At 34.5% G+C, this 26,185-nt stretch overlaps 1 protein-coding gene across 6 annotated transcripts in view; it reads right to left on the bottom strand.

Moving 5' to 3' along the window:
• The window catches only part of tweek (transmembrane protein KIAA1109 homolog tweek), a 262,126-nt gene that overhangs the window by 210,640 nt on the left and 25,301 nt on the right, over positions 1–26,185 (bottom strand). For all 6 annotated transcript variants that reach the window (XM_081728543.1, XM_081728545.1, XM_081728547.1 and 3 more), the window contains exons 6-8: positions 16,262–16,412; positions 14,918–15,073; positions 10,997–11,094 (exon numbers count right to left, since the gene is read on the bottom strand). In XM_081728543.1, the coding sequence (XP_081584669.1) occupies positions 10,997–11,094; positions 14,918–15,073; positions 16,262–16,412 (405 nt within the window). The remainder of the gene's footprint in view (positions 1–10,996; positions 11,095–14,917; positions 15,074–16,261; positions 16,413–26,185) is intronic.

Here is a 26,185-nt window from a genome sequence, read left to right as displayed (position 1 = left end):
TCTAAATCAAAAGCATTGACTTCATCTTTTAAAGAAACAGCAGTTGCAACTAGAACGTTCTAGAACAGGAAGCACCAAACTTACTCAAAACTTTCGACCTAGATGTACAAGGAATTAAAGACTATTTGGAACAAGTCGAAAAATTTTGTATTGTGTTGGAGTTACCGCAAGAATATAAAGTACCTACTTTGATCGCGTCAATTCGTGCAAAAACACACACGTTACTGATGAAAATCGGACAACATACGAATATTGAGCTGTGCAAAAAAAATTAAATGAAAAGTTAGTGCATCACTTTCATTCTCAACTAAATATAATTTCAGTAGATTTAAACAGCCAGAAGGTCAATCCGTCACTGAATTTGTAACCAAGATAAGAGAGAATCGTTTGTAAATTTGGTATTTCTAGAAGAAATTTTGATGGATCAATTCCTATTCGGAATAAACTACGAAAGTATACGTACGAGACTCTTGGCAGAAGACCACCAATTTCACATTGGTGCTACTAATAACAGTGCAAGCGGGAGCTCCTAGTAATAATATAGTGATCATGCGCAAGAATGAGAGGACGTAGCGCAATAAAAAAACTAGGTGTCTGTCAATGTAGATCAATGAAATCCTTAAGCGAACACAAGTAAGGTACACTAGTAACTGTGAATAACAACGAAACAGAACAGTTCAAGGACAAATCTGCCTGTAGTAAGTGCGGAAGATAAAGTAACAAATATTCGTGTCCGGCGAAAAATTAGAAGTGTACAAGACCAGTTTGAGAAAATGTGTTTTAAAAGGCGTGAAATATAACAGACCAGTAATTTAGACAAAGTACCATAAAAAGTGGAAGAAATTCAACTAACAGATAAAGAGAGGACGATAGTGCAGAAAGAAAATTTAGAGAAAGTAGCTGAACTATTAGCCATGAGAGTACCAGACGTAAACACAAAAGCATGTAAAGTTCCGTAATATGTGACGATACGAGGGAATGTTATGAACTCTATACAGATGTCGCCGTGTTAGTAATTAGTATAAATGCATACAACGAGTATTTCTCCCAAAAAATAAACAGCAGCGGATAACATCAAATTATGCAATGTCGATGGTACACCGTTAACACAAAAGGAAAGAACAGTAGTTGAAATACAGTGGAAAAATAGTTATTGATAGCTACCGCTATACGTACCACATGTCAAGCTAAACCAACTAATTTAGGAACATTCGTAGAACGAACAACTATGGCCAGGTTGGAAAGAATAGTTCAGCGGAAATATCTCCTCTATACGACAGAATGAAGAAACACGTGGTAAAAGAGAACGCAACCAGGAAAACTAAGTACGAGTTCAAGTAAGTATTTAATGGAGACTTGAACATACCAGTTAAAGAGTAAAAGGTGGCATTACGAGTGAAAGCAGAAGCAATGTAAATTTTCCAGAAGGCACACGAAGTGACGACAAGTCTAAAACAACGACAGAAAGAGGAGTTAGACAAGTTGGTGTAATAAAGAATTTTGATCCACGTGAATTATTTCAATTGGACGACACCACTAGTATTAGTGAAGAAAGGATTAGCAAAGTAGTGACCCCCCCCAAAAAAAAGACATTTTTTTTCGGTTTTTAGAAAAACCAAAACCGGTTTTGAAAATTTTCAAAAGACCGGTTTTTCACTGAAACCGGTTTTGGTTTTCTTTAAAACCGGTTCGGTTTTTCACAGCATCCGGTTTTCTTTAAAACCGGTTCCGCTTTTTCCAAAATTGGTTCTATTTCTGACAGAATAGCGTTTCGTTGTTCTCCGGAAACCGATTCCGTTTCCACAGAAATAGTTTTATGTTTTTTCCAAAAGTTTTCACCGAACCGGTTTTGGAGAAAACCGAAATGTCGGTTTCTCTAGAAACTAGTTTTCCCCATCCCTAGTTAGAACAGATTTTTGTAAACGGCTTTCTCTGACTTTCCCCGACAAAGGTTACCTATTTCCCTGACTAAAGTTTGTTTAATTTTTCCATTTTCTCGTAACTCCGTCAGTTTAGTTAGGTATCTTTACTACTGATAGGACACTAACTTCCTATACAATGAGTCAGCCTAAAAACATGCATGACCAATATATATATAATAGGTCTACGCGATACGGAATTATCAGCGAATATACATACACTATTAAGACTACCAGCTACTGAGGTATCATCAGATTCTAATGAAAGTTACACGAAACCACCGCGAGAACGAACTTATTCAAACAAAGAATAAATCAACAAAAGTAGTGCACCTATGTCGAAATTATAACAGATCATACACATAATTATGGTGTAAGCATTGTCAGCCATTGAGAAGTTTCATGGCGTAGCTCCGAAGACTACAGGAAGACTACAGCTCCCTTATATCCTTATGAAATATAGGTGGAACAATAGGAAGCCTCTTTCAAACAAACAAACAAACAAAAAATTTTAAAAAATAATGAAAATCTGTGCACTTGTGTCAAAGAGTTACACTTGAACATACGTGCAACACAAATAAACAGGTCAAACTGAGAACCTCGTATTTTTAAGTTGGTTAAAAAGACGTCTGTATTTCAGTTCATAAGATCAGATACGCCACACTATCCATATTAAGGGATTCAAGATACTATAACTCAACTGATTTTAGAATTATAAACCTAACCACAAATCATGGCATAATACACCTTGGTATAACTTAATGCATCTGTAACCTATTATAATATTCTATATTGTTGTATTGCATGATCTCTAAATCCCAAATAACTCTATTATTTCAAAGTTGTCTTCATTATCGAGAATGACTAATTGGTTTCCCTGGCATTAAAGAACTTTTCAATAATTCCCCTGACAAAAATAAAGTTCCCTGATTTTCCAAGTCATGGGAACCCTGGAGGAAAAAGGATGGAAATATTACGTTATGCTGGAACATTCAAGTGACAGTAAACAAAAATCTGGAAAACGTATCACGCCCACTGTCACGCATCGAGGACTTGAATGAGCTGAAGAATGTCAAATGTTTTGTACAGTGTAGTCTAAATCAACTGTACCAATCACTGCTAATCAATGGCATTCAGTAAAATACATTGATGCTAAAGAGGCCTTGGGGTCTGTACAAACACCAAGCACTAGCATTCGAGTTGAGCTGTGCAGCGCATATATATTTTATTTTATTTTATTTATTTATTTATTTAGAAAATTCAGGGAGTCAGTGTTATCAGAACCCATATAAGCTGTGTGCTTTTTAGATAATGTGATAATAAGGGAGCAGGACACACATGATTGCTATGAAAAGACACAATTGAACATCAGTCTGCGGATAGATAATTTTATTTTTTTCAAACAAAAAATAGTGTATTTGGGGCATCAAATTAGTCCAAAAGGAACTAGACCAGTGGAAGATAAGTTGGAAAGGATCATGAAGTGTTGTGAACCAAATAATGTAACACAATTGGAGATACTTTTTTACGCAGGCTTTCACTTTACTACAGACAACTACCCGGGTTACCTACAAAAATATCCTCGCGGTACGAATTACTGAGAAAAGGAGCCACATGGTGTTGGGATGAAAGACAAGCACAAGGATTATATAAGTGAAGAAAATATTAAAGAATGGAGAAATGCAATATCTATTCGACACACACACACACACAAAAAAAAAAAAAAAAAAACGAAAAAAGAAAGAAAAGAAAAAGTAGTACTAGTAACGAATTCATTACAAGACAAAGTAGGTGTTATGCTCTGTAACAAAGTGAATAATAAATTGAAGATAATGATGTGTTCATATGCAACACTGAGTAATGTAGAACGTAGCTATGTACAGTTCGAAGGGGAAGCATTAGCGATCATCCATGGAGTAAAGAAATTAGATAAATACTTATTCGGTTGGAGCTTTACGAATATTAAGGATTCTGTCTGTTAAGATAATATTTGGAGGAAACTATATACTAGACGCACCTTTGAAACCGTTGACTAAAATAACTGATCATTTTATCACTTGCAAAAGAAATACTCAGGTGGAGAAACTATTGAACCGTAACAGCAAATATTTAGTAATAATATAAAGAAATAAAATAGGGAAAAATAAATAAATGTAAATAACGAATAAAGAATGGAGAGCGAATATATCTCCCGAATGATAGACTACATTTCATATGACCATGGAAAAAAATATGACTTGGAATCTATCCTGTTTTTACGTTTCATTATCGATGGTTGTTGCTATGACCCTCAAATATAAGTAAAAGTTCCTTCGACGGGTATGAATGAATATTCTTCCCTGGACCACTACCCTTTTTCAATGTGGGCCCAAGATGTATTTACTAGTTATCGAGATGAATTATTATTGCCACAAAATGGTGATACCGATATCCAATAATTTAAATTTTCGGAATAATTTAGAGTTTCGAATGAGTAGTTGTATAGCCGAAATCTACTCATGGCTGAGAAAATACGCATGGGCGCCAACCATGTATCAGCTTTCCGTTTATGCTGATTCTCTACGTGTAAGTCACATATGCATATTTGTCACACAATGAAGAAGCGTAGTAGTCCATAAGACTGGGGAAGAAAGGAAATAAGTAGCTAACGAACACGGCAACAACACTGAATCACTTAATAACTCAACGTGATAAACTATAAAGAAGTGTCACGCAACGGAATTTTCACTTGATTCTTTTATAGGAACACAATACGGAAATAAGTGCTTCCAGGTTCTTGTCAAGAACAGCATTCCCCCATCCCATGGAGACTTCAATCCATTTATACTAATTTAATCTATACCCATTCATTGTAGCATCGTAAGAGCTAAATATAAAGTTTACTGTATTTTAATATTATGATTTAAATTCGTATAGCTTATAGTACACAACAACAATAATAATAATACCGGGTTCAGAGTAGGATTATTTTAATGGTCGTAGATTGTCGTGATATCATTTAACATGTGCTTACATAGGACGTCATATGTCCACGCAACAAAACTGAACATAGTTTTCCAATGTTTTCTCAAAACTTCCTTGGATTTTTTTTTTAGGTACAGCTTTTGTATATACATTTTCAGTATCATTCGTAATAAATATCAAGCACAGTTTCACAATCTGCAGTTAGTTAATTGGTACTTTGATCTATATTTAAATTACAAGATTACATATACATGCAACTAACACATACATATCCATGCAAGTTATAAACATTTAACCTAAGACGAATAGTAATTGGTGTCTATGAGGAGTTTCATCTACAACTACATATAAGAAAGTAACTAATTATTTTTAGTTTGTTTTTTTTTAATTGTAACTAGCTCGTGGACTTCCTTGGGTCCCTCCCTCCGTGAGCTACAGATATATACTGGAATACACCTGTTTGCAATATGCTTATTCTTGTATACCTTTATGTATAAACAATCTAATATATTATTTAACTTAGGACACGTGCATTAATTCTTAGCCAGGTAGTATCAGTTCCTGAAGGGGACATATATCAGGCTATACTTACATTCAAATCGAACAAACGTTATTATGATGTACATGACGATGAAATACATTTATGGACATGATAACATACGAAATTACTATTAAAACACAAGAAACCAGAAACTCCCTATATGCACCAATCACCAACATGCACACACTCACTCACTCAGATATACATGCACAATCGTTTTCAGAAATTTAAACTAACCTACTAAGTTTTGGCATGCCAATGTACTAGAATAATAATTCGGAAACTGTGCTGAAACTAGGTCAATCTATACCATGATATTTAATATTTTGCTTGTTGCCCAATGCTTACTTGAATCTTCAAATTTCAATTTTGAATTAGCAGCCGAAACTTGTGAAGGGAGATAGGGAGACATGAGATTCTCAAATTACTGAAATTTGGAGGCTACATCGTTCTTAATAACGCTGAACTTAATTTCATATGATATTAGGGAGTAAATCTACGTAAGGCCCAAACCAATGGCTAAGCTGCCCATGGCAGTGTATTGTAAGTTTAGCTGCGAGCCATATTTCGTTTTCTGATTTCACTATAAAAATTAAACAACACTGGAACTAGTCAGTACTATTACGTTTTAGCTACACTTAATCGTCTAGTTATTACCTTTTATTTCCTGTAAAGGCAAGGAAAGCTTCGATTTTCCATAAATTTCTAAGCGGAGTATAAATCAAAGACACGCCTCCTTCTGATTAAAACTTATCACCGTACATTGAAACACATCCGCGTTCTCGTGAGCAACACATGATGACTATTTTCATGTCAAAATAGTCCCATGGTCCACTCAAGATTTTTCAATGTTTCTATTTGCAAGAAGGTATTAAATTACGTAACAATTAATTTAGACGATTTACACTTTTTTTTTTTTTTTTTTTTTTTTTTTTTTGTAGATATTAGCCCAAAACAATTTTATTCTGTTTCCTATGCATGCAAACAAATTTTTACCTACGCTGTAATCTTTATGACGCTTCAACCTTGGCATTACACGTTAGAGCAACCAACAGATGTCGACACACATACGATTTAAACAAAATAGTCGCGATATTTGCTGCATATATTTGAATATCAATAAATGATTAAATGCTTACTCTAGATTTAATGAAAATTTTGTAACAATCGATCAGTTATTGCTCCGAAATTAATATTTAATCTGCACTTTGTCCTATTCCTGTTAATCATCTCACAACAAGAGTACTTAATATTGTTTAATTTCTTTAAAATTTAACAAAATACAAATGTGTTGTCTTCATTCTTTTCGAACTCTATTTTCTGCTGTTTAGATTGCAGCCCCGTGAATATTATTCATCCTATGCTTATTTATGAATTTATTGTGAATTACTGTCATTAATATGCCCCCTGTCCTTTTTAGATTCTAAATATACTCTTTAATAATAATGCTAATGTGCAGCTTCATGTAGAGTATGGTAATTTAGTTATTATTGGCCTAAATATATATTAAACGCATTATATAATTTTATAACCACAACTGAAAATACTAATTACCATGGTTACCTGAATGGCATAATCTACTTTTGAACCGTACCGTTTACACACAGACTGGTACAAGTATAGAATAAACGCTCCACTTAAATGCATTTGAAACCGTAATTTGAAATTACTGTTTCACCTTGACTAAGATGTCAATCATGGATGCTATTTTTATCGTCGTATGATTTCAAAATCCTTCACAGTAAACATGTAAAAATAGAAAATTTCCTGTCCAGATTACTAATGAGTCACCAACAGATATAAAAATAGAGAAGAAAGTATCTACAAGTGAAATGATGGTGGCACAGTTAACGACATGAGAAGTCATGGAAGCAACGGAACAAAACTGATTGTTAGAAAATAGTCAAGTCAGAGAATCGTTAGTGAAGGGCTGGCACAGGAAGATCAAAGAACAACGTAACACCACAGAGCTAAGAACACTTTTCAGATAAAAGCTTTCGGTTGTGGACAAATGTGTGATTATAGGAGGCAAAACCATCCTTCCACACCGGTAAAGGAAAACGAATCTGGACCAGTTACACAAAAATCCTTTAGATACATGGAACTCAAGAACTCAAGCGGTAGCTAAGGAAGTAGTTTGGTAGACTGCTTTGGAGCATGATATCTAGGAAATAAGTGAATCATATGAAACGTAGCATGCACAAAATCAACTCGAAGAATTAATATAATAGCTGGAGAGCAGTCAGAAGATAAACAGACGGTAAGAGTACATATATATTAGTTTGATAGTATAAGATCTGTAACGTGCCCGTTACAAGTAACAGAAAAAAAAAAAAAAAAAAAAGAAATTATAAAAATAAAAATGTAAATCTAAGATGAAAAATGGTCGAATAATATTAATGAATTTAATATAATATGTGTTAAAGAAAGAGATATAAGCTTTATAAAAAAAATCATCATTATTAAAAAATAGGAGAAAAAGACATAAATAAAATAACGCTTGCGAGATTTCCCTTTCTATTCACAATCAAGAGCTTCAAGGTCTTGGCTTATGCGCTGGTGGGCGTCTGCGCATGGTCACAGCCTTGCCACCGCAAGCAGCTTGCCTCGGCTAGCTGACTTGGGTTGGAATTTACGAACGTGCAACATCTGGATTGTTTGGTTGTTCGAATGGATTACGAATCGAAATGGACGTTTCGTTTTTGCTTTGCTTTTTCTTGTCTTGAAGTCTTCGTTGTAGAAGAGTGTGATATTGAAGTGAAATAAGAATAACCCTAATACGTGAGGATTATGATAATCGTAATATTTCATTTAGTGCAATATTACGTGTTTTTGTTTGTTCTTATAAAACTAGTGAAATTAGTGTTGCTTGAAAAGTCGATAAAAGTGTTGAAAGGGAGGCTTGGTTTAGCTCTCTCTGATTCTGTTAACAAGCAAATTACAGAAAAGTACCTTTGTAATACTCAGAATCACATAATTATAATTGTTTCTGAATTTTTTTCTCAAATTTGTGAATGTGGGAAATTGTGGATCTACGTCCCATTTTCTCAATTAAGTTATTGTTTGAATTGGGATCGTTAAAACTAAACCCTGAGCATAACCTCACTATACAGTGGATTATTCTTGTTTGATAAATGAGTCCAAGGCAGTTGAGGGCAGAAAAACTACAAAAATCAAAGGTAGAAACGTGGATTTTCAAAGATGAGTGATTTTTTAATTTTCCTATTACATTGTTTGTCTGCGTCAATTATGTGTTTCTGTGGGTCGTCTTTTTGATTTCCATTTGATTAGCTTTTCCGCGGAATATATAGAGATTTAACGCGAGTAAGCTCGGCAAATCCAGGGGAGCAAAGGTGGAGGGATTATACCCGAAACCTTTGAAATGTACTTGTTACCCTATGTTCTTTTCAGGTTTGAAGCTCATGATTTTGATTAAAGGAGTAAAATTCGAAAATCTTATTAATTCTGATTTGAATACTTATAAATTGAACGTAAAAATTATTTCTTTTTTCTAAAAAGTAAAAATCGTTTGACGTGTTCGTGTTGTTTGAGAGTAATGTTTGACCGGTTTATGTTTGATAATGTTTTGAAGTTACAACGCATTTGATTGGATGTAGTAAAGTCTGTTGCGGTTGCCTTCCGTCGTGACATTTCATTATCAAACTAATTTGCTTTAAATTAGTCAAGATAGTACTTTGTTTGTTTGTTTGTTTTTTTTTTTTTTTTTTTTTTTTTTTTTTTTTTTTTTTTTTTTTTTTAAATAAGTATCTACGGAAACTTTTCTTTTGATTTGAAAGAAAAGGAAATCTTCATTCAGTATTGATTAAAGGTACAAATTAATTTCTTATTTTAAAGGAAATAAAAGATACTAGTGTTAAGTAAACAAGAGAGGTCCTAGACTGACCTGGAGCATAGATATTCGCATTAAGTAAGAGAGGTCCTTGATTGGCCTAGAGTGTAGATATTTGCGTCAAACTTGAGAGGTTCCTGACTAGCCTGGAGAATATAGTTTATTGTTCAAATTTAAAGATTTACGACATATCGGATGAATCTTTCTGGAATTTTTATTATTTTTGTCGCTTCTGAAGCTGATGAATAAAATAATTGATGAATCCAGATTTGACTTGGCAGCGAGGAAAAAACAGATTATTGTAAATTTTTGTAATAAATATTTTTTCCTGAAATTGTTGTGTTGTTATTTGTTTATATAATTATTATTATTTCATGAATTATTACACCCTCTGGATTTCCGAATTGAAAACAGCTGAGCTTTCTAGGTGTTTGTGCGTGTAAAGCCTCTTCTGCGGCCAGGTTGGATTGGGTTTTCCCACCTTGTCCGCTAGGCTACGGATAGGGGCGTTACAGATCACAATTCTTTTGTGGACAATTATTCATTATGAATCTATGTGGGGAATGTGAATTCAACTACGAAAGCCGAAACTAAATACAAGCTAGAGGAATTATTCTAAATTTTCGAGTATTTGAAGACATTGGTCTCCGACAACAGACCTCCATTTACAATGTATGAATTCACCACATACCTAATGGAAAAAAGCATTACGGCTATGCTAACCACATCATATAATCTGGAAAGCAATGGTACTGCGGAAAACGTTGTATAGGCAGTAAAGCACTTTTTGAAGAAGCAATATCTGTTCAATAAAACTACATGGAGCCGCAAATTGGGAAGCAAAGCAGGAGATATCATCAAGTAAGGCAATAGAGAAATCATCAGCGATAAGCTACCAACCACGCACGATGTTGTAATATTATACAGAAGGAAGTGATCGCGAATAGACAGAAAGAACTTGGACAAGAGGAGGAAAACAAAGTGGTCTGGGGTGAAGAATCCCCGAGGAGATATTTTATCAAAGTTTTACAAGTTTAACAAATCAGAAAGGTGAGTCCAGTGGCGTTGTTAATAATAATATGAAGAAGCATATAGAAGTGTCACCGTCATCAACTAACTTTTCCAAAAGCTACAAGATGCCAAGAAGGGGCAAAGTCAAAACCATATCCAGAGGACATACGATTCCATAAACGAAGGAAATTGTTCATAGACGAAGCACTAGAAGATAATTAAAACAGACAACCACTAAGAAGGCTACACACAAAGATGACAGAAGAGCAAGATCGACAGTTACCGAGAAAATTAGTACGAATCAGAAGACCACCTAATAGACTGTGTATGAAACAAACAAAAGAAAAAGGGAGAGGGACAAATAACAATATAACGAATAGTATGTGAAGAATAGTTTGAACTTGAGAGTAATGGTAAATAAATCGTGTAGAAAGAGGGTAGGTAGTCTGTGTGTAGGATGTGGCATTTTTAAAAAGTAAGACCAATGTACATGATGTAACTATCTTGAAAATATATATTAGCCTAGGAAATATATAGAGTTTTAAAACTAGAACAGTGATTTTATATTTTAAAAATATGGCAGACAACGAACATATCAGGCATCAAACCTGGACTACACTCATCAATAACAAACATGCTAACTACATTGCTAATCATGAGTCACATTACTCTTGCTAAAACAAGACATTAATATTTTATTTTTCTTCCTACCTGAATCCAAAATCGAATTGGTACAGTAGATGGTAGGAAGTCGATGAATGGAAGATCGAATGACAGATCAAATACGTCTCCACAAAATGCGGCATGGGCTGAAATTGTAAGAACATATATTCCAGTAAACTACTGCTAGATTCAGTAATACGACTACTAATAAAACTAGAGCAGAATTATATGCTGGGACTACCATTAGTTACGGATAATCTCGTAAGTACGAACAATCTCTTCAATAACCCCTACAGTTAACCTTCTTACAGAAGACTGCATTTTCATTTCTAGAAGATACTATCTTGAACAAAGTGAATCTTATGTATCAGCTTCTACAAGCTTTTACACAATAGGTAGATGGGCATGTTTTACGAAAAGACTCAGGAAAAGATTATGTAAGATCAATCGTACTTATATCTTCTGTTAGTAGAAATTAATTGCTTCAGTATTTATGTTGTAGTCGAGAGTTGTTTGCGACCTTGTTGAAGTTCAATATAATGTAAGCAGAAAGTGAAAGGGTACATGAAGATTTTCAATTTAATTTTATTGAAAGATTTAGAATCCTAATAAGCGTTGCAGATCGAATGAAATTTCTAGTGTAACATCCCACAGTTATACTCTTTAGGCTAATGGAGATGGATTATTAATGAAAGTGAATGGTTGTGAAAGTAATTTTTAGTGCTCTCCTACCGCGAATCGAATCCGGGACCACGTACACTAAAACAAACACACTATCCACTGGACCAGCGGGGAGGGTCTTACTGAGTATTGCGTTTAAGACACCTCGAAATATGAAGATGACAGATATTCAGTGTTGCCAGCATTGTGCTTGTTTTTATTTAAATTTCCTCGATTAGAATTTGGCTTTGAGCGTTTTTGTCTCAATAAGAATTACTTCGATTTCCTTCCCCTTTCGTATGATATTTGAAAATGTAGAATTCTAACTTGCGTAAAGTTATGTGGACAAGAAATCATTACCTTGCATCAATTAGGGTTCTACATTTTTCATAGTACAACGGAAAGTTTTGTTTATATTTTTGTTTTAAAATTTTCAAAATTAAACTGAGAAATTTAAACAAAATATGGATATAATTATTGAACAACTACAATTCACACAATAAAAATAAGCGAAGTGGTTGAAAGCGCTGAACACCATACTGCCTTCTTAGTAAGTCAAAGCTTACTAAGTGCCTTATAAGTACATCAGATAAGGTATCTTCACACAATGTTTGTTCATTCAGCATCTTTCAACAGTTTTAAATGAAAAATCATCATTTTCCATTCGCACATGTTTTGAATCTGATCGAGTATAACCGAAATATTAAAGAATTAATTTCTATAAAAATAAAGCCTACAGAATAGATTTTATTATTTTTATTACCATTACTGCACTCAATACAGATAAGACAATTCTGGAAACATTCCTTTTTTTTTTTATTTTATTTATTTACTTAGGTATCTGAAGTCTCACCCCATCACAAACCTAAACGAAATATTCTTTTATGATCACAATTTTGCGTGCTTGAATAATGAGGAAACTATTTAAAGTATCATTCATAATTTTACATATTATAATTACTAATATTACTCGACTTGAGCAAGATAAGCCAAATAACCAGCATAAGCAGAATTTAGCTGATTGATAGACTGGAGTTAAAATCTTCATTTTAGCACCAAGGCTAATGAGATGGGACCTACTACTTAAAAGCGAGATACGAATCACCACTTGGGTTTGTGTCCCAGAAAAGTACATCGTCCTTAGGATCACGCAAAGGAAAGCATACTTGAAACGATGGAGCACTGTATAACATGGATTGGTCAAAATATTCTCAAAACTGAGTACGAGTGAAATTATTATAACTAACCGTAAACAACAATTAAAAATAAATTGATACTACTAATCATGACTTCTTATTTAAGTAAATATTCATACCGTTTCCATTGACCATAATGTGGTTACTGATAGCAAACAGGAAACTTCGCACAATGACTTTACCATTTAAAATCATCCAATTTCAGATTTAAAAGTTTCTGACAAAATTTATTATTTTTTAATTTTTATACTTACAGTCCTACTATATTTAGAGAGCTGAAAACAAGCATTTATTCATTTTTTTTTAGATACTCAGTTTTCCTGCGAGCGGACATTCTGAATAGGGCTGTAAGCCTACTTTAAACTTGACAAAGGTTTGCAATAAACACTGTAGCTCTGTTATTTTTAAAGCTCTTGATTTCAAACAAAAACCATTCAAAGAGTATTAAAGATACAACGTTTTATGTCCAGTACATATTTACGCCACACTATGGGCTGGCAAGGAAGTCCCTTTACACCTGGATTTATTTCATCCCTATATTAATAATACATGCAGTTATTTGTCCAATTCCAACACTCTTCTTATTAAATGCAATAATTGATGAAAAAAAAAAAAAAAAAAATGTTGGTATTATTTCGTGAAGTACGTTACCCGAAAAGATTAAATGAAGTATTCTAGAATTATTTGGTTATCTTTCCTTTCAATCTGATTCGTGATGTAAGAGTCGATCCTTAAGAACCAAAGATCGGAGACCATCAATAGCTCCAGTTGATCCGGATGGGATTTTAGATATAGTATATCGTAATTCAGAAATTGAAACTCTTAGTATGTTAGGTTGATCTTTAGATGCCTGAATGTGAAAGGTGTTTCTTCTTAAGTGCTTCTAAAATTGAGGCATTAGATATGACAATGATATCGTCAGAAATTAATAATCTGACTACACCTCTTATATCTCCATTGTTGAGTTTATTTTCGACTCTTTTGGTGTTAAAGGATGTTGGAGCAGAGGAGTGCTGAAGTTTGTGTTTGTGTTTTTCTGTGTAATGATGGGGTAACGCATCTCGGTGAGAATCATCCCATTGCTTGACCCAGGTTGTTAAGTTCTATACGTGATTTGATGGTAACAAAACATTGAGTACTGCACACAAAAATAATAAAAATTCCTTCCGTGCGTCTAGGTCATTTCTGTTTACAATATGATAGATAGCTTTATAGAGAGGTGCTACTGGTGACCGAGTACCTCTTGGGACTCTTCTTAGTAAATGTACATAGGATTTTAATTTGACTATTAGATTGCAGTCGGATATCTGCTTTATGTTGTGATTACCACATTCAATTCCATTTGATAAGGAAGAACTATAATTGAAAGATGACTCCTGTTTTGGTATGGAAAGCTTATTTTTCTTATAGAGAGTTTGATGACATTTGCTAATGTGGATGGTAAGTCATCTTTGATTAGCCAGATGTTTTCACAATGAGGACAGAATGCATATTCTTCATCGTACGAAAAATTAACTGATTCTTCGTTTTAGTAACTGTCACGCTTCTCACGTCAGAAATGGTTCCCTCAACACTGCGACTCTCCTGGCAGGAAGCATCACTTGGGATTAAAGGATTCACGTAATTATAAGTGTCGTCAAGCCTCTGCCGATCAACCACCACGTTTCACAAAAACAACTGCGACTGCGGTTGTTATTTTTGTTAAATGACTCCACCTGCCATTGTTGACCCAACAAAGAATTTTAATCTCTTAACCATTAGAAAAATTTAAATTGATTTTTAAAATAACCATTTATCGGATTTTACAACGAATCGGAACGAAAATGTATTAGAATCAAAGTTTAAATCATAAAAACACCTCAAAGCGTGAGATATCGTTAGTAAAAAAGTACTCATCCGGAGGAACCTCTCCTCCTGCTTACACTTACACACAGATACCATTCGCAAATGCGATATATGCCAACCTAATCAAACGAAAATTGCTATATGTTCATCCACTCTTTTAAACAATCAACAACAACTCAGACTACATTTATATTCGTAACAGAAAATAATATTTACAAGAATGGGATCAATATTAGGAGATACTTAAAATAAAACTGAAAAGTATTACCGTTCTCCTGGTTCTGTGAAGAGCAATCAATCCAATTATACTCATTACAAAGAGTAATTATTTCAAATTCCTTTAATAGAAGGTTTATTTTCCATGTATAAGGAGTAAAGTACAAGATGTCTGGGATACTTTTACTCGACCAATCATTTATCATATCTATGAAAGATAAGAAACAGGTTTTAGTTACATAATACTCAATAACGTAATCATGACTTACAATTTTGTTTAAAATATGTATTTAAAAAGTACATTAGCTTCTTAATTATATTTTCTTTCAGCGAATAATGCAATTAAAATTACAAAACATCTGTCATATTCAAAACTTTCATGGCGACTACATGATCATCGCAACTCTGAATGTACTCTTTTAATTTGCATATCTTTCAAGTATCAACAAATAGCTTACTATTTATCCACAGTAACTTAACATACACAATTGTCACAGCAACTTAACAAAAATACACTTCTGTCAAAGTTTTGAGTTTGTTTTTCTTCAAGATCGTCATTTAATCTATTATTATTAATATTAAACAAACATTTTGATGAATACATTAATGAAGTTTATTTAATTTTGAATCAAGTAATTAACTTACGTTACTTAAAATAAAATAACTGCCCTGCCTGTCTTAAGTTTTTAATTTAGTTTTGCTTTGAAATCAATAAATTGAATATGCCCCTCGTGAGACTAGTGTTCGACTCCTGGTGAGAGTACATGTGGTTCTGATCCATATTACACCGGAAATTCACGTCCCATATAACCTCGGTGCTGAAAAGATACACTAAAATAAAAACCAACGAATTTCTATGAGCCGACTAGCTTAATTTTTAGGAAGTAAATCTTTTATAATGCCGTTTCGTTGAAATGCATGTTTTTTGAGAAACAATTGAAATAATACATAACACCAAATTTTGACGCTATTTTCAAGAAAACGTTCCGAACTCAAATGATTAAAAAAAGAAATGATATTAATAGTTTTATGTCCCATTATGCCCTTTACACTAAAATGGACAGATGATAAATGAAGGTGCATGATAATGAAAGAATTAGTTGAATGATAAAGTAAAAGGAAACGGGACAACTCCGAGAAAGCCCACGGACACGATGTTTTCCACTACCAACTCACTTGGCTTGGAATCGAACAAGGGATTCCTACTAACACCAGAGGTGAGCAGTCTACTACTGAGCCACCCCCTCTGCAAAAAAGCACGAAATTAGATTAACTATTGTTTCAACAAACAATATTTTAGATTTCCTTTCTTCTAAATAGAAGAAAGAAGAACTGAAAGATTTGCTCTACTCATAAATATTACTTTGTTTGATTAAATTTCATTTTAAATACGCACCTTGAAAGAATTCTTTATGTGCATAAATAATATTCACTGTTGCTTTGCAACCTGTCAAGTTCAGGATCCACTCTTGATCGTCATTCCATCTAATTGGGTAGTGTGCTTTAACGGCAAACTCTAAAGTTTCACTTTCCACTAAGCTTCGATACTAAGTAAGAAACAAACAAATAAATAAATGAATTAATAAGAAAACGTCTTGAACGAATATATACATTGATACGATACTAGTCACTGTACAAATATCACTAAACATATTAAATTAGTACACTAATCTACTATTTGCCTTAAAATGTGAACATTGTACATTTTTTAACATACAGTATTTGGATAATATTTGTTCTTATCATACATCCGCATTTTTCACTACATTTTTTGATAACTCTGCATTTTTTCCTCTATGAAACAAATGGGTGTGTTTTGAAGATGAAGATCTGTTTTAACACTCATAATAAACCACAAAATTTTGACAATGCGAAGACTTCATCTTTCTTACTTCATCGTTTAAAAGCATTCTCAGAGACTGAGGACGGAGAAAAAAATCTTACAAAATAGAGTATTCTGGAAGATTTATCGACAAATCAGCAAATTTTGTATATATTGTTCGGCAAAAGTTCCCGATAATCTATTGCGTGAGACTGAATCAAGAGGAAAAATTGGAAATTTAAATGTGCGTAAGTGTTTACACAGCATAATGTGACAGATAACGCTTCTTTGGCTGAGTTTATAGTATATAATTAGTATAATTAAAATTAAATGAATTGTAGTTACGTCCAACAATTATGCCCTGTAGGTTAAAAGACATGGATGATTAAAAGTTAATGATTATGAAAGAACCTGTGGAATGAGACTGAGAGGAACGGAAGAAGTTCGAGAACATAATGTCCAGCACAAATTTACATGGCCTGAGTTTCGAACCTGAGGTAAGTGCTCTACTACAGAACCATTTTATCACCAAATGAAACAGTTGTAAGTAGGGATGGGCCGATTTCGATTCTCGATTCTTCAATACCGGCGGTATCGAGGAATCGTCGATTCTCGATTCTTTGTTCTACCGGGTTCGATACCGATTCTGTTCGATTCCAACGAAAAACTAGTGAAAACTCTCAAAACCATGTATTTTTATGATGGTTTGTTACGAAAACACTAAGAAATGTATAGATTATCTGTTTAAAGTATTAAACAAACCATAAATGACTACCTTCTGCAATGAAAAGCTACGTAAATTATTTCGGACAGACGACAAAAATCACCGACGATTAATCGGTTCAAACCACTTAACCTAAATCGAACAGTCAGCATTGTTTTGTTTGGACGACAAATATTCATAATTGGTTATTTAGATAGTAGGTTCTTCTTTTTTTAATATTAAAAATTGTTAATACATTGTTAGTAAAATTTTAAATTATATATCCTTTATAAAAACCACAGACTAAATTGAGTCGACTGGGAATCGGTATTGTGTTGTCAGTCGTCAGTATGTCGTCTGTCGACAGTACAGTTTTAATCCACTATTGCTAAAGTGTGGCCTTGGCTGCACGAACGCCATTTGGAAGTACACTTGAAAATGAAATGTATTGCCTTATTGCAGTCAATTTGTAATTACGCACCTCGAAAAAGAATCGGAAATATAATTAATTTCTTCAGTTTAAATGTTACTTACAATTGTACTATTTCACCTGGAAACGGGAATTTTTAACTGCTCATACATACAATAATTAAATCTGGCCAATGTACTGGCAACACTGGTTTTGCATGCATTTTTAATAATTTAATCATTGAAAAATATAGGAAATAAAGGTCAAGGTTAAAATATAGGACAAATATACACAAATTTCCAAAATATAGGAAAAAATAGGACAGCTGGGAGCCCTGAACTTAGCCACACGTTCTCTTGTAAGCGTATTTAGCACACTTTAATACTTTGATTTGAGATAAACATCACAACTGGTTAAAGACAATTTGCTATTGATTGAATTACATGTGGATAATACTAGCTAATACAGTGCTTTTCAGAGAGAGGTGGGTGAGGAGAAGCAGCTTTTATTAAACAAGATCGTAAGTCTGATACGTTTACGCTATAAGCACCCTGTACTTCCAGGCTAAACTCAAGCCATTTCAAGTCAATCGATAAATGTCATAAAAAGATCTTTAATAGAAAAAAAGTGTTACCGTTATTAGGTCTACGATAACACTAAGCTCTAAAGTTGTAAAATTACACTGCGTGTAAAGAGAGTTAATGGAATTCATTATTTGTCACCTGAGTGCTAGAACTAGAGATAAATTCAGACGGAGGTCCAGAGCGAATTTCGATCTTCATAAATAGAAATTGTGAATTTATTATATGCTAAAGCATTGGTGCTTAAGCTAACATCACCCCATACGCTCATCTTTTATCAAATGAGCGTCTCGGGCGAAGGTAATGGTAAAAACCACTTACGGTGAAATTGAGTTATTAGATCGAATGGGTTGTAGTCGAACAACAGAAGAATATGTAGGTAGTTTAATTTTGAACATGTACCTGCAAAGACAGGGAGTTTATATGGTACGGGAATAGCCAACCTTCCTTTCCAATTTACTCAAAAGTTAGAAAATGTGGTATACCATTATGTTCAAATACTTTTTAACCCAACTCTACCAAAGGGCTGGATTTCTATAATGATCCAAAAAGTAAAGTGCACTCGAATCAAATTTTACAACTAAATCCCGAAAGGTGCGCTTTCCAATTCCATAATCCTTTAAAAAGCGGAGGGAATTTTTTTCTTCACCTTCAGTTTCCTTCAAAGGGTTAGTATTTCTCAAGAAATCCTTTTAAAGTTCAACGCTTTACAGAGATATCATTTAGGTTAAAGATACGAATGATTAATGAAAATGAATTATTGTAAAAAAATTGTTGTGCTTTCCCACCAGAAATCGAACCCGGGACCATCTGCACCGGGCTAGCCACTAGATCAGCGGAAAGGATTTTCACATATCTCCCCAGTAAAAACGTATCTGAATTCTCTCCTGGATGAAACACGAGAAAATAATTTAAGTGCATTCGATAAACGTACTTTAAAACACAATCATCGTACAATTTGTTTGAGCCTTAACCTTAATTTGATTTACACTTACAAGATATTGTGCGATTCTCTAAACCAGTGCTTTCTGACATTTCTCTTAAGGTGACAGTCTATTGATACATACAACTTTACACGACACCAGGCGCTCATACATAAATTTTTGTTACGAGGCTCCGAAGTTGAATAATTAGGAGGGAATCTGGACGGGATAGACGCCCCGTGAGTGCGCCCCTGACGCAGGTAAAACACAAATATATTACTTTAAAAATTACGAAATTCTGAGAAGGTTCAGATCCGGTGGGTGTGTCCCTGTACGACACCTACTCGTTTGTGTTTCTCCACATATTAAGCACTCTGATACAGAACAAACACCCTTCATCGATATAGCACGTGAAATCTATTTTTAGATATTCATCGTTATAGAGTCTGATTAGGATTACTAATTAGACTTCTGGGCTTTCAACGGCTATGGTCATACCCCGTCAAGTATAGGGGATGACGTCCCTCGGCGGTAACTATGTTCCGGGAATTGGAAAGGAAGAAAGCAGCCTAGGACCAATATGTGAGGTACTATCAGGGCATTTACCTGTTGTGAATGAGGAAAACCTAGGAAAATCTAATTCACGATGGCTTTTATACTTTTATCGACCGAGTGTCCCCACCTGGAATCGAACCAGAGACTGTTTACACTAAAGACGATAGCATCAACGACTATGCTACGAGGGCCACTGTTGTACAGTCTGAACTGATAATTCTTATAACATTAACAACAAAGATATCTAATGGTATCATCGAATATTACTGACAAAAAATGTAGGAATCAACAAGTCAATCACACAATTAATGCGCTGGATGAGAATTAATACGGATATTTAGTATTGTTTTATCACAAATTATTCATTTATTTAAATTTCTGAATTTCTAACAAAAAAAAAAAAAAAAAATCTCGCGACATCCTTGATGATGCCACGTGGCACCCAAATTGAAAAGCTCTGCTCTAAACTATTAACCCTTAATTAACTAGTAGCCATTGACATCGTCATTCCTGCCTTTTAAAGGTTGCTTCTGCTTTATAACGAAATCGAATATTTTTTTTATATATAATTTGCTTAATGGACGGTAAAAGCTCGCTAATTTGTCTATTGCGGTACGAGGGAAGACTGGAAAATTCGTGGCCTGACCCACAAAATTAAGAATTATTTGGATAAGTTATGTTTTTATTTTTCCACGTATTCCTCCTCGACCGAGATACATTTACGCAACCTCTCATGTAACGGTTCTATATCACTTTTAAAAAATAATTCCTCGAGCCCTGCAGCATATCCGAGTACAGCACTTTTCCTCTCTGCATCCGAAGAAAGTCATTCACGCCCTCCAAAAGCTTTTTAAGGTTTCTAAACATGTGAAAGTCCGAGGGGGCAGATCAAGCGAATAGGACGGGTGCGGAAAGTTTGAACTAACAGGAAAAAATTTCTGCCATGAATGCAATGGACGTGTGAACGCGCGCATTGTCCAGGTGAAACGCCTTTCTTCACAGCATTCCTGGCCTTTTAAATCTGATTTCCTCACGCAAACGCCGCAGAAGGGTGAATAGTATTCAAAATGACAGTCTTTCTCTTTTCCAAGAAATCAATTAGGATAATGCTCTTAGCATTCCAAAAAAATTTATGCTATAACCTTGTTTGCTGACTAAACTTGTTTGGCTTCCTTTGGGACAGGAGATCCAGGTCGTTTCCATTGCTTCGAGTGTTTTTTTTTTTTTTTTTTTTTTTTTTTTTTTTTTTTTTTTTTTTTTTATTTATTTATTTCGGTGTATGAAGATATACCCATATCTCGTGCATAGTCACAAATCTGCCAATGAAACTCCTCCGGATCACTCTCAGTTCCAAACAATCACGGAAAAGGGTAAGTCGATTGCGTTTGATTTTAACTGAAAGCAACTTGGGTACCCATCTCGCGGACACCTTGAAAAACCATAATTCGTTTACGATAATGTTTTGTGCTCGCTCATAGAAAACACCCACAGTATCTGCTATCTCTCGGATTTTGATTCTGCGGTCGTTCAAAATCACATCACAAATTTTATTGACATTTTCTGTAGTGGTCGACGTTCAAGGTTTCTGCCACGTTTAAATTCAGTTACCCACTTTTCACCATGGGCGCGAAGTCTTCTAGTGTCTTTATCATGTACATATGAATTTCCTGTTGTCTTAAGCCCGTTTTATGCAGGTACTTAATGACAGCTCGATTCTCGATTTTCTCTGTCACAAATTTCCATCACTTCCGCCGACTTAGCGCCTTATAAATTCCTCACGTGAATCAACAGAGACATGAAATTTTACACACTTACTACCAACGGATATAGCTACGCAGCTAATGTATACAAGCAGGGTTGGCTGATTTAAACCAAGGTGGTTTAAACCATGGTTTAAACCAAGGTTTAAACCAGCTGGTTTTTTCAAAAAAAACCAACTGGTTTAAACCAAAAAACAAAAAAAATGTTCGTAAAAGTGTAAGTGTTTGTAAAATTTTGATGAACACACATTTGTGGGTTATCACGTTTCACTCCCGTATATTATTCGTATTATATTCAGACCTAAATTCCCCATTCATTACTCAAAAAGATTATACTACAAAAGCAACTTTTTTTTTTATGTTTATAAATGTTTATTGTGTGTTTTTTGTAGTTGTTATTATTGTTATGTAATTGCAATCGAAGAAAAATTCTAAATATTGTTTCGTTTCAATGTTTACTATTGACAAAATACATCGAAAATGCCGTACTTTGTGTGTGTGTGTGGGGGGGGGGGTCATACAGACCCCACGAGAGGCATTTAGTGAAATAAGTACCTTTAGTATCTATTTATGTATAAATGAGTCTGAGCCAAAGTGGACTCAAATAATTCGTATCTTTATTCACTTTTCTTATTGATATGCAGATTAAGTCGTTGTATTTCTTTACTTTGGACTAATGAAAGTCGTTGTTAACTAACTTGAACTAAATTAGTTCTTCTGTACTCCGTAGTACTTTGAAATTGTTCATATGTAATTTTGTGTAATAGTTTCACTTGTGCAACTCTTTATCTCTTTGTCCTTCTGAAATGACTCTTCACAGTTATATTAAGAAGCACAACGTAAAGATCAGTACAACGGTTTTTTTTTTTTTCTTCGTGAGCGAGTCGGCAGATGTATCGCATTTGTGGCCAATTAGTCCTGGTTCCGAGTTCAAATGGAGGACAATTTCTCTCGGATGTAACTCGAGAAGCGGTTTTTATTCCGCTTTAAGCTTATGTGACCCCTTCCAGCATAACCTGGTTGTTGCATAATAACATCAAGGCGAAACAAACTTATTTCTGTCCATATATGATATGAATATATAGAGCAAATTATTTAAATCATATAAACCTGGTTTAAACCAAAAAAAAAACTGGTTTAAACCAAAAAAAAAACCGTTTTTTTTTTTTTTTTTTTTTTTTTTTTTTTTTTTTTTTTTAAATAAAAACCATGGTTTTTGCCAACCCTGTATACAAGCATGAAATAATTGCTTCCTTCCTAGTCAGGCCACGAACTTTCCAATTTACCCTCGTATGCTGTTGAATTGGTAATTTTTATGCATACATTGATTCAATAATAAGTATATAATTTTTGGCGTTCTTTAATAAGCGCAAACAGAACAGAATATCTAAAACATCTAAACTACAACTTGAAAAAGCGTTGGATACACTGCATCAGTGACACTCTCCGCTCCCCTGTCCAACTCCACTAGCCCAGTAACAGCGATAAACATAACACTAGCGCTCCAGCTAAAATCAGCACTACTATCCTGGTCAAATAATAATAATAATAATAATAATAATAATAATAATAATAATAATAATAATAATAATAATAATAATAATAATAATAATCACCACCTCCTCCTTATCCTTCATCAACTTCAGTATGTATGTGAAAAATCGAGAAATGTTTACTAAATTTTCGCAGAATGTATTTTATAAATCGGAGGGCGGTGATTCACTCACTCGTTACTGACTGATTTTAATCCTAAGAAATAGGGATTGTGAGAAAGCCTCACAGAACACTTAAACCAGATATACTGCCGAAACTGTGACAAAGATTAGTAATATAGCAAACAAGTTTCTTTGGTTAGGTTTTATTTCAAGTCACGTAGTTCCAAGGCTACAATAAGTCATATTCAAATATTTATTAAATGAGGAATGGGGCTAATTATCCTTTTCACTTTAATCTATCCAATGGAAATGATTGTGAAATATTGTCATAATGCATCACAATCAAATAATTTTGGTGAAAGGTATAGTGGAATTTATTAAAATATTATTTAAATGAAGAAATTTCGAAATGTGGGGGAATTTAGTCTCTTTCACACACTTATACTTCACCAATTTCAACCGGAGATGATCGGGATGCTCTAACGAAATTATACACTGTTTTATGAAAATCGAATACATTTTACGTAGTTTATACTTGAAAATTGTTTCGTATCTTAATGTGTAAACTTACAATGCGACCCTAACAATATCTTGGAAGGTTAAAGAGAGTCACAAACCAAACTTCATTATAATCAGATACGTTTTATGAGAGTTATAGTAGAACAGACACACAAATACCGGTTGAGTAGAATGGTAGAAAGTCGTTTTAATAAACCTGATAGTTTTTCAGTTTTATATATATATATATATATATTTGGTCTAGGAATTAATTCGTGCGGGTGGACAAGAGATGGCGCAACGAACGGAGCGTCCCACAGTTCCGTGTATCCACACATGTGTTGCAAACCCCTGTCATCGCGTATCGTTCGTAGTATAGGGCAGTGGATTAAAGCGTCAACAACACCAGTTTGTAGTTAAGTGAACATGGCGCAATTTGTGCCTGATAAAGTGTTTTTGCGGGGTGTCCTGCTGCATTACTTTAACATGCAGAAAAGTGCGACTGAAAGTCATCGTATTTTGGTGGAAGTGTATGGTGACCATGCTCTAGCTGAGCGAACGTGTCAGAAGTGGTTTGCACGGTTTAGAAGTGGTGATTTCGGCTTGGCAGACCAAGAGCGAGCTGGACAGCCAAAAAAATTTCAAGACGAAGAATTGACAGCATTGCTCGAGCAGGATTCGTGTCAAACGCAGGAACAACTTGCAGCAGCATTAGGCGTTGATCAAACAACAGTCTCCAAACGCTTGAAAGCCATGGGAATGATTCAAAAGATGTCACATTGGGTTCCACATGAATTGAAAGACAGAGACGTTGAAAGACGAAAAACCATTTGCGAATTGCTGCTTCAACGACAGAGCAGAAAGGGGTTTCTGCATCGAATTATTACGGGTGATGAGAAGTGGATCCATTACGAAAACCCTAAACGAAAAAAGGCCTGGGTGAAACCAGGTGAACCAGGTCCATCACAACCAAAACGAGATATTCACTGTGCAAAGGTTATGCTGTGCATATGGTGGGATATGAAAGGTGTGGTGTACTATGAGCTGCTGCAACCGGGTGAAACTATGAATGGAGAACGTTATCGACGACAATTAATGCGTTTGAAGCAAGCTCTGGCCAGAACACGACCAGAATGGGAGAACAGACATGATAAACGTATTGTTCAACATGATAACACTCGCCCACATGTCGCAAAACCGGTCAAAACCTATTTAGAAAATGTCGGATGGGAAGTTTTACCCCACCCGCCGTATTCACCAGACGTTGCTCCTTCGGACTACTACTTGTTCGATTGCATGAACAACGATTTGATTGGACAGCGGTTTACTTCTTCAGAAGATATCGAAACATGGGTCTCTGACTGGATCGCTTCCAAGGATGAGGACTTCTTTCGCCACGGAATCCGTACATTGCCTGACAGATGGGCGAAAGTGGTGGCTAGCGATGGACAATATTTTTCTTAAGGTATTTATGTATTTTGTGTTTGTACTACAGCTTCAATGTGTGCGTACCAACCGCACGAATTAATTCCTAGACCAAATATATATATGTGTGTGTTATACTAATGTGCATTCGTTCATTCATTCTTTTATTCATCCATTTCGTACATTATCGCTCAGAGACCAGTACATTGTTCAACCGATTGAGTTTTTATTATTAAGATTTTTCATCGCCTTCCCTATTACCAATTTCCCTATGTTTTATATGTTTTCTACGAAATTTTTGCGGCATTTATATTTATATATTTTGTTAAACCGAAAATTCACTCCTTCATTATTGACTGATTTTAACCCCACACATAGGAACTGCGGAAAAGCTTCACAGAACATATAGACCCATTCTATCAAAATCGAATAATTTTACGAAAGATATGGAACGTATTTCCCACATCGGTGGTGACGGAAATGATGATGAATTAAATTAATGGTGGATTTTACTCCCCTATTCTTTTCGGATTGTAGCACCCAAACAAACAGGTTCATTTTGGAAGGATGGACAAAGCCAATATCAAGCTTCATTAACATCGAGTAATTTTACAAGAATTATAGTGAAACAAACAGCAGATAAATACAGAATTTTCCATTGAGTCGAATGGTAGAAGCTCGCTTCAGTAACTGCATAAAAAAGAACCCACAAAGATCGCCAAGTTTATACAAAATTACACTGGAGAGCAAAATCACGTACTCACCACTCTATATATTTGTACAAACCACTTCTGTATATATACATGAAGAGTGAGTACGTGCTTTTATATACGAAAACGATCCAGCCAATTTCTTTACAAATCACGACACCTATACCACATTGTTATCGTGTTAATATTTCGGTCCAACCTGATAATCGGGTAAATATAAACGAGTCAATAAATAATTATTTCTAACGTTCTTTCATTAAGTCTTCTATGTGATTCTTG

Source organism: Thermobia domestica, chromosome 10, assembly GCF_964235325.1.
Source record: "Thermobia domestica chromosome 10, izTheDome1.hap1.1, whole genome shotgun sequence".
NCBI lineage: Eukaryota > Metazoa > Arthropoda > Insecta > Zygentoma > Lepismatidae > Thermobia > Thermobia domestica.
This window is presented reverse-complemented; position numbering and strand designations above follow the sequence as displayed.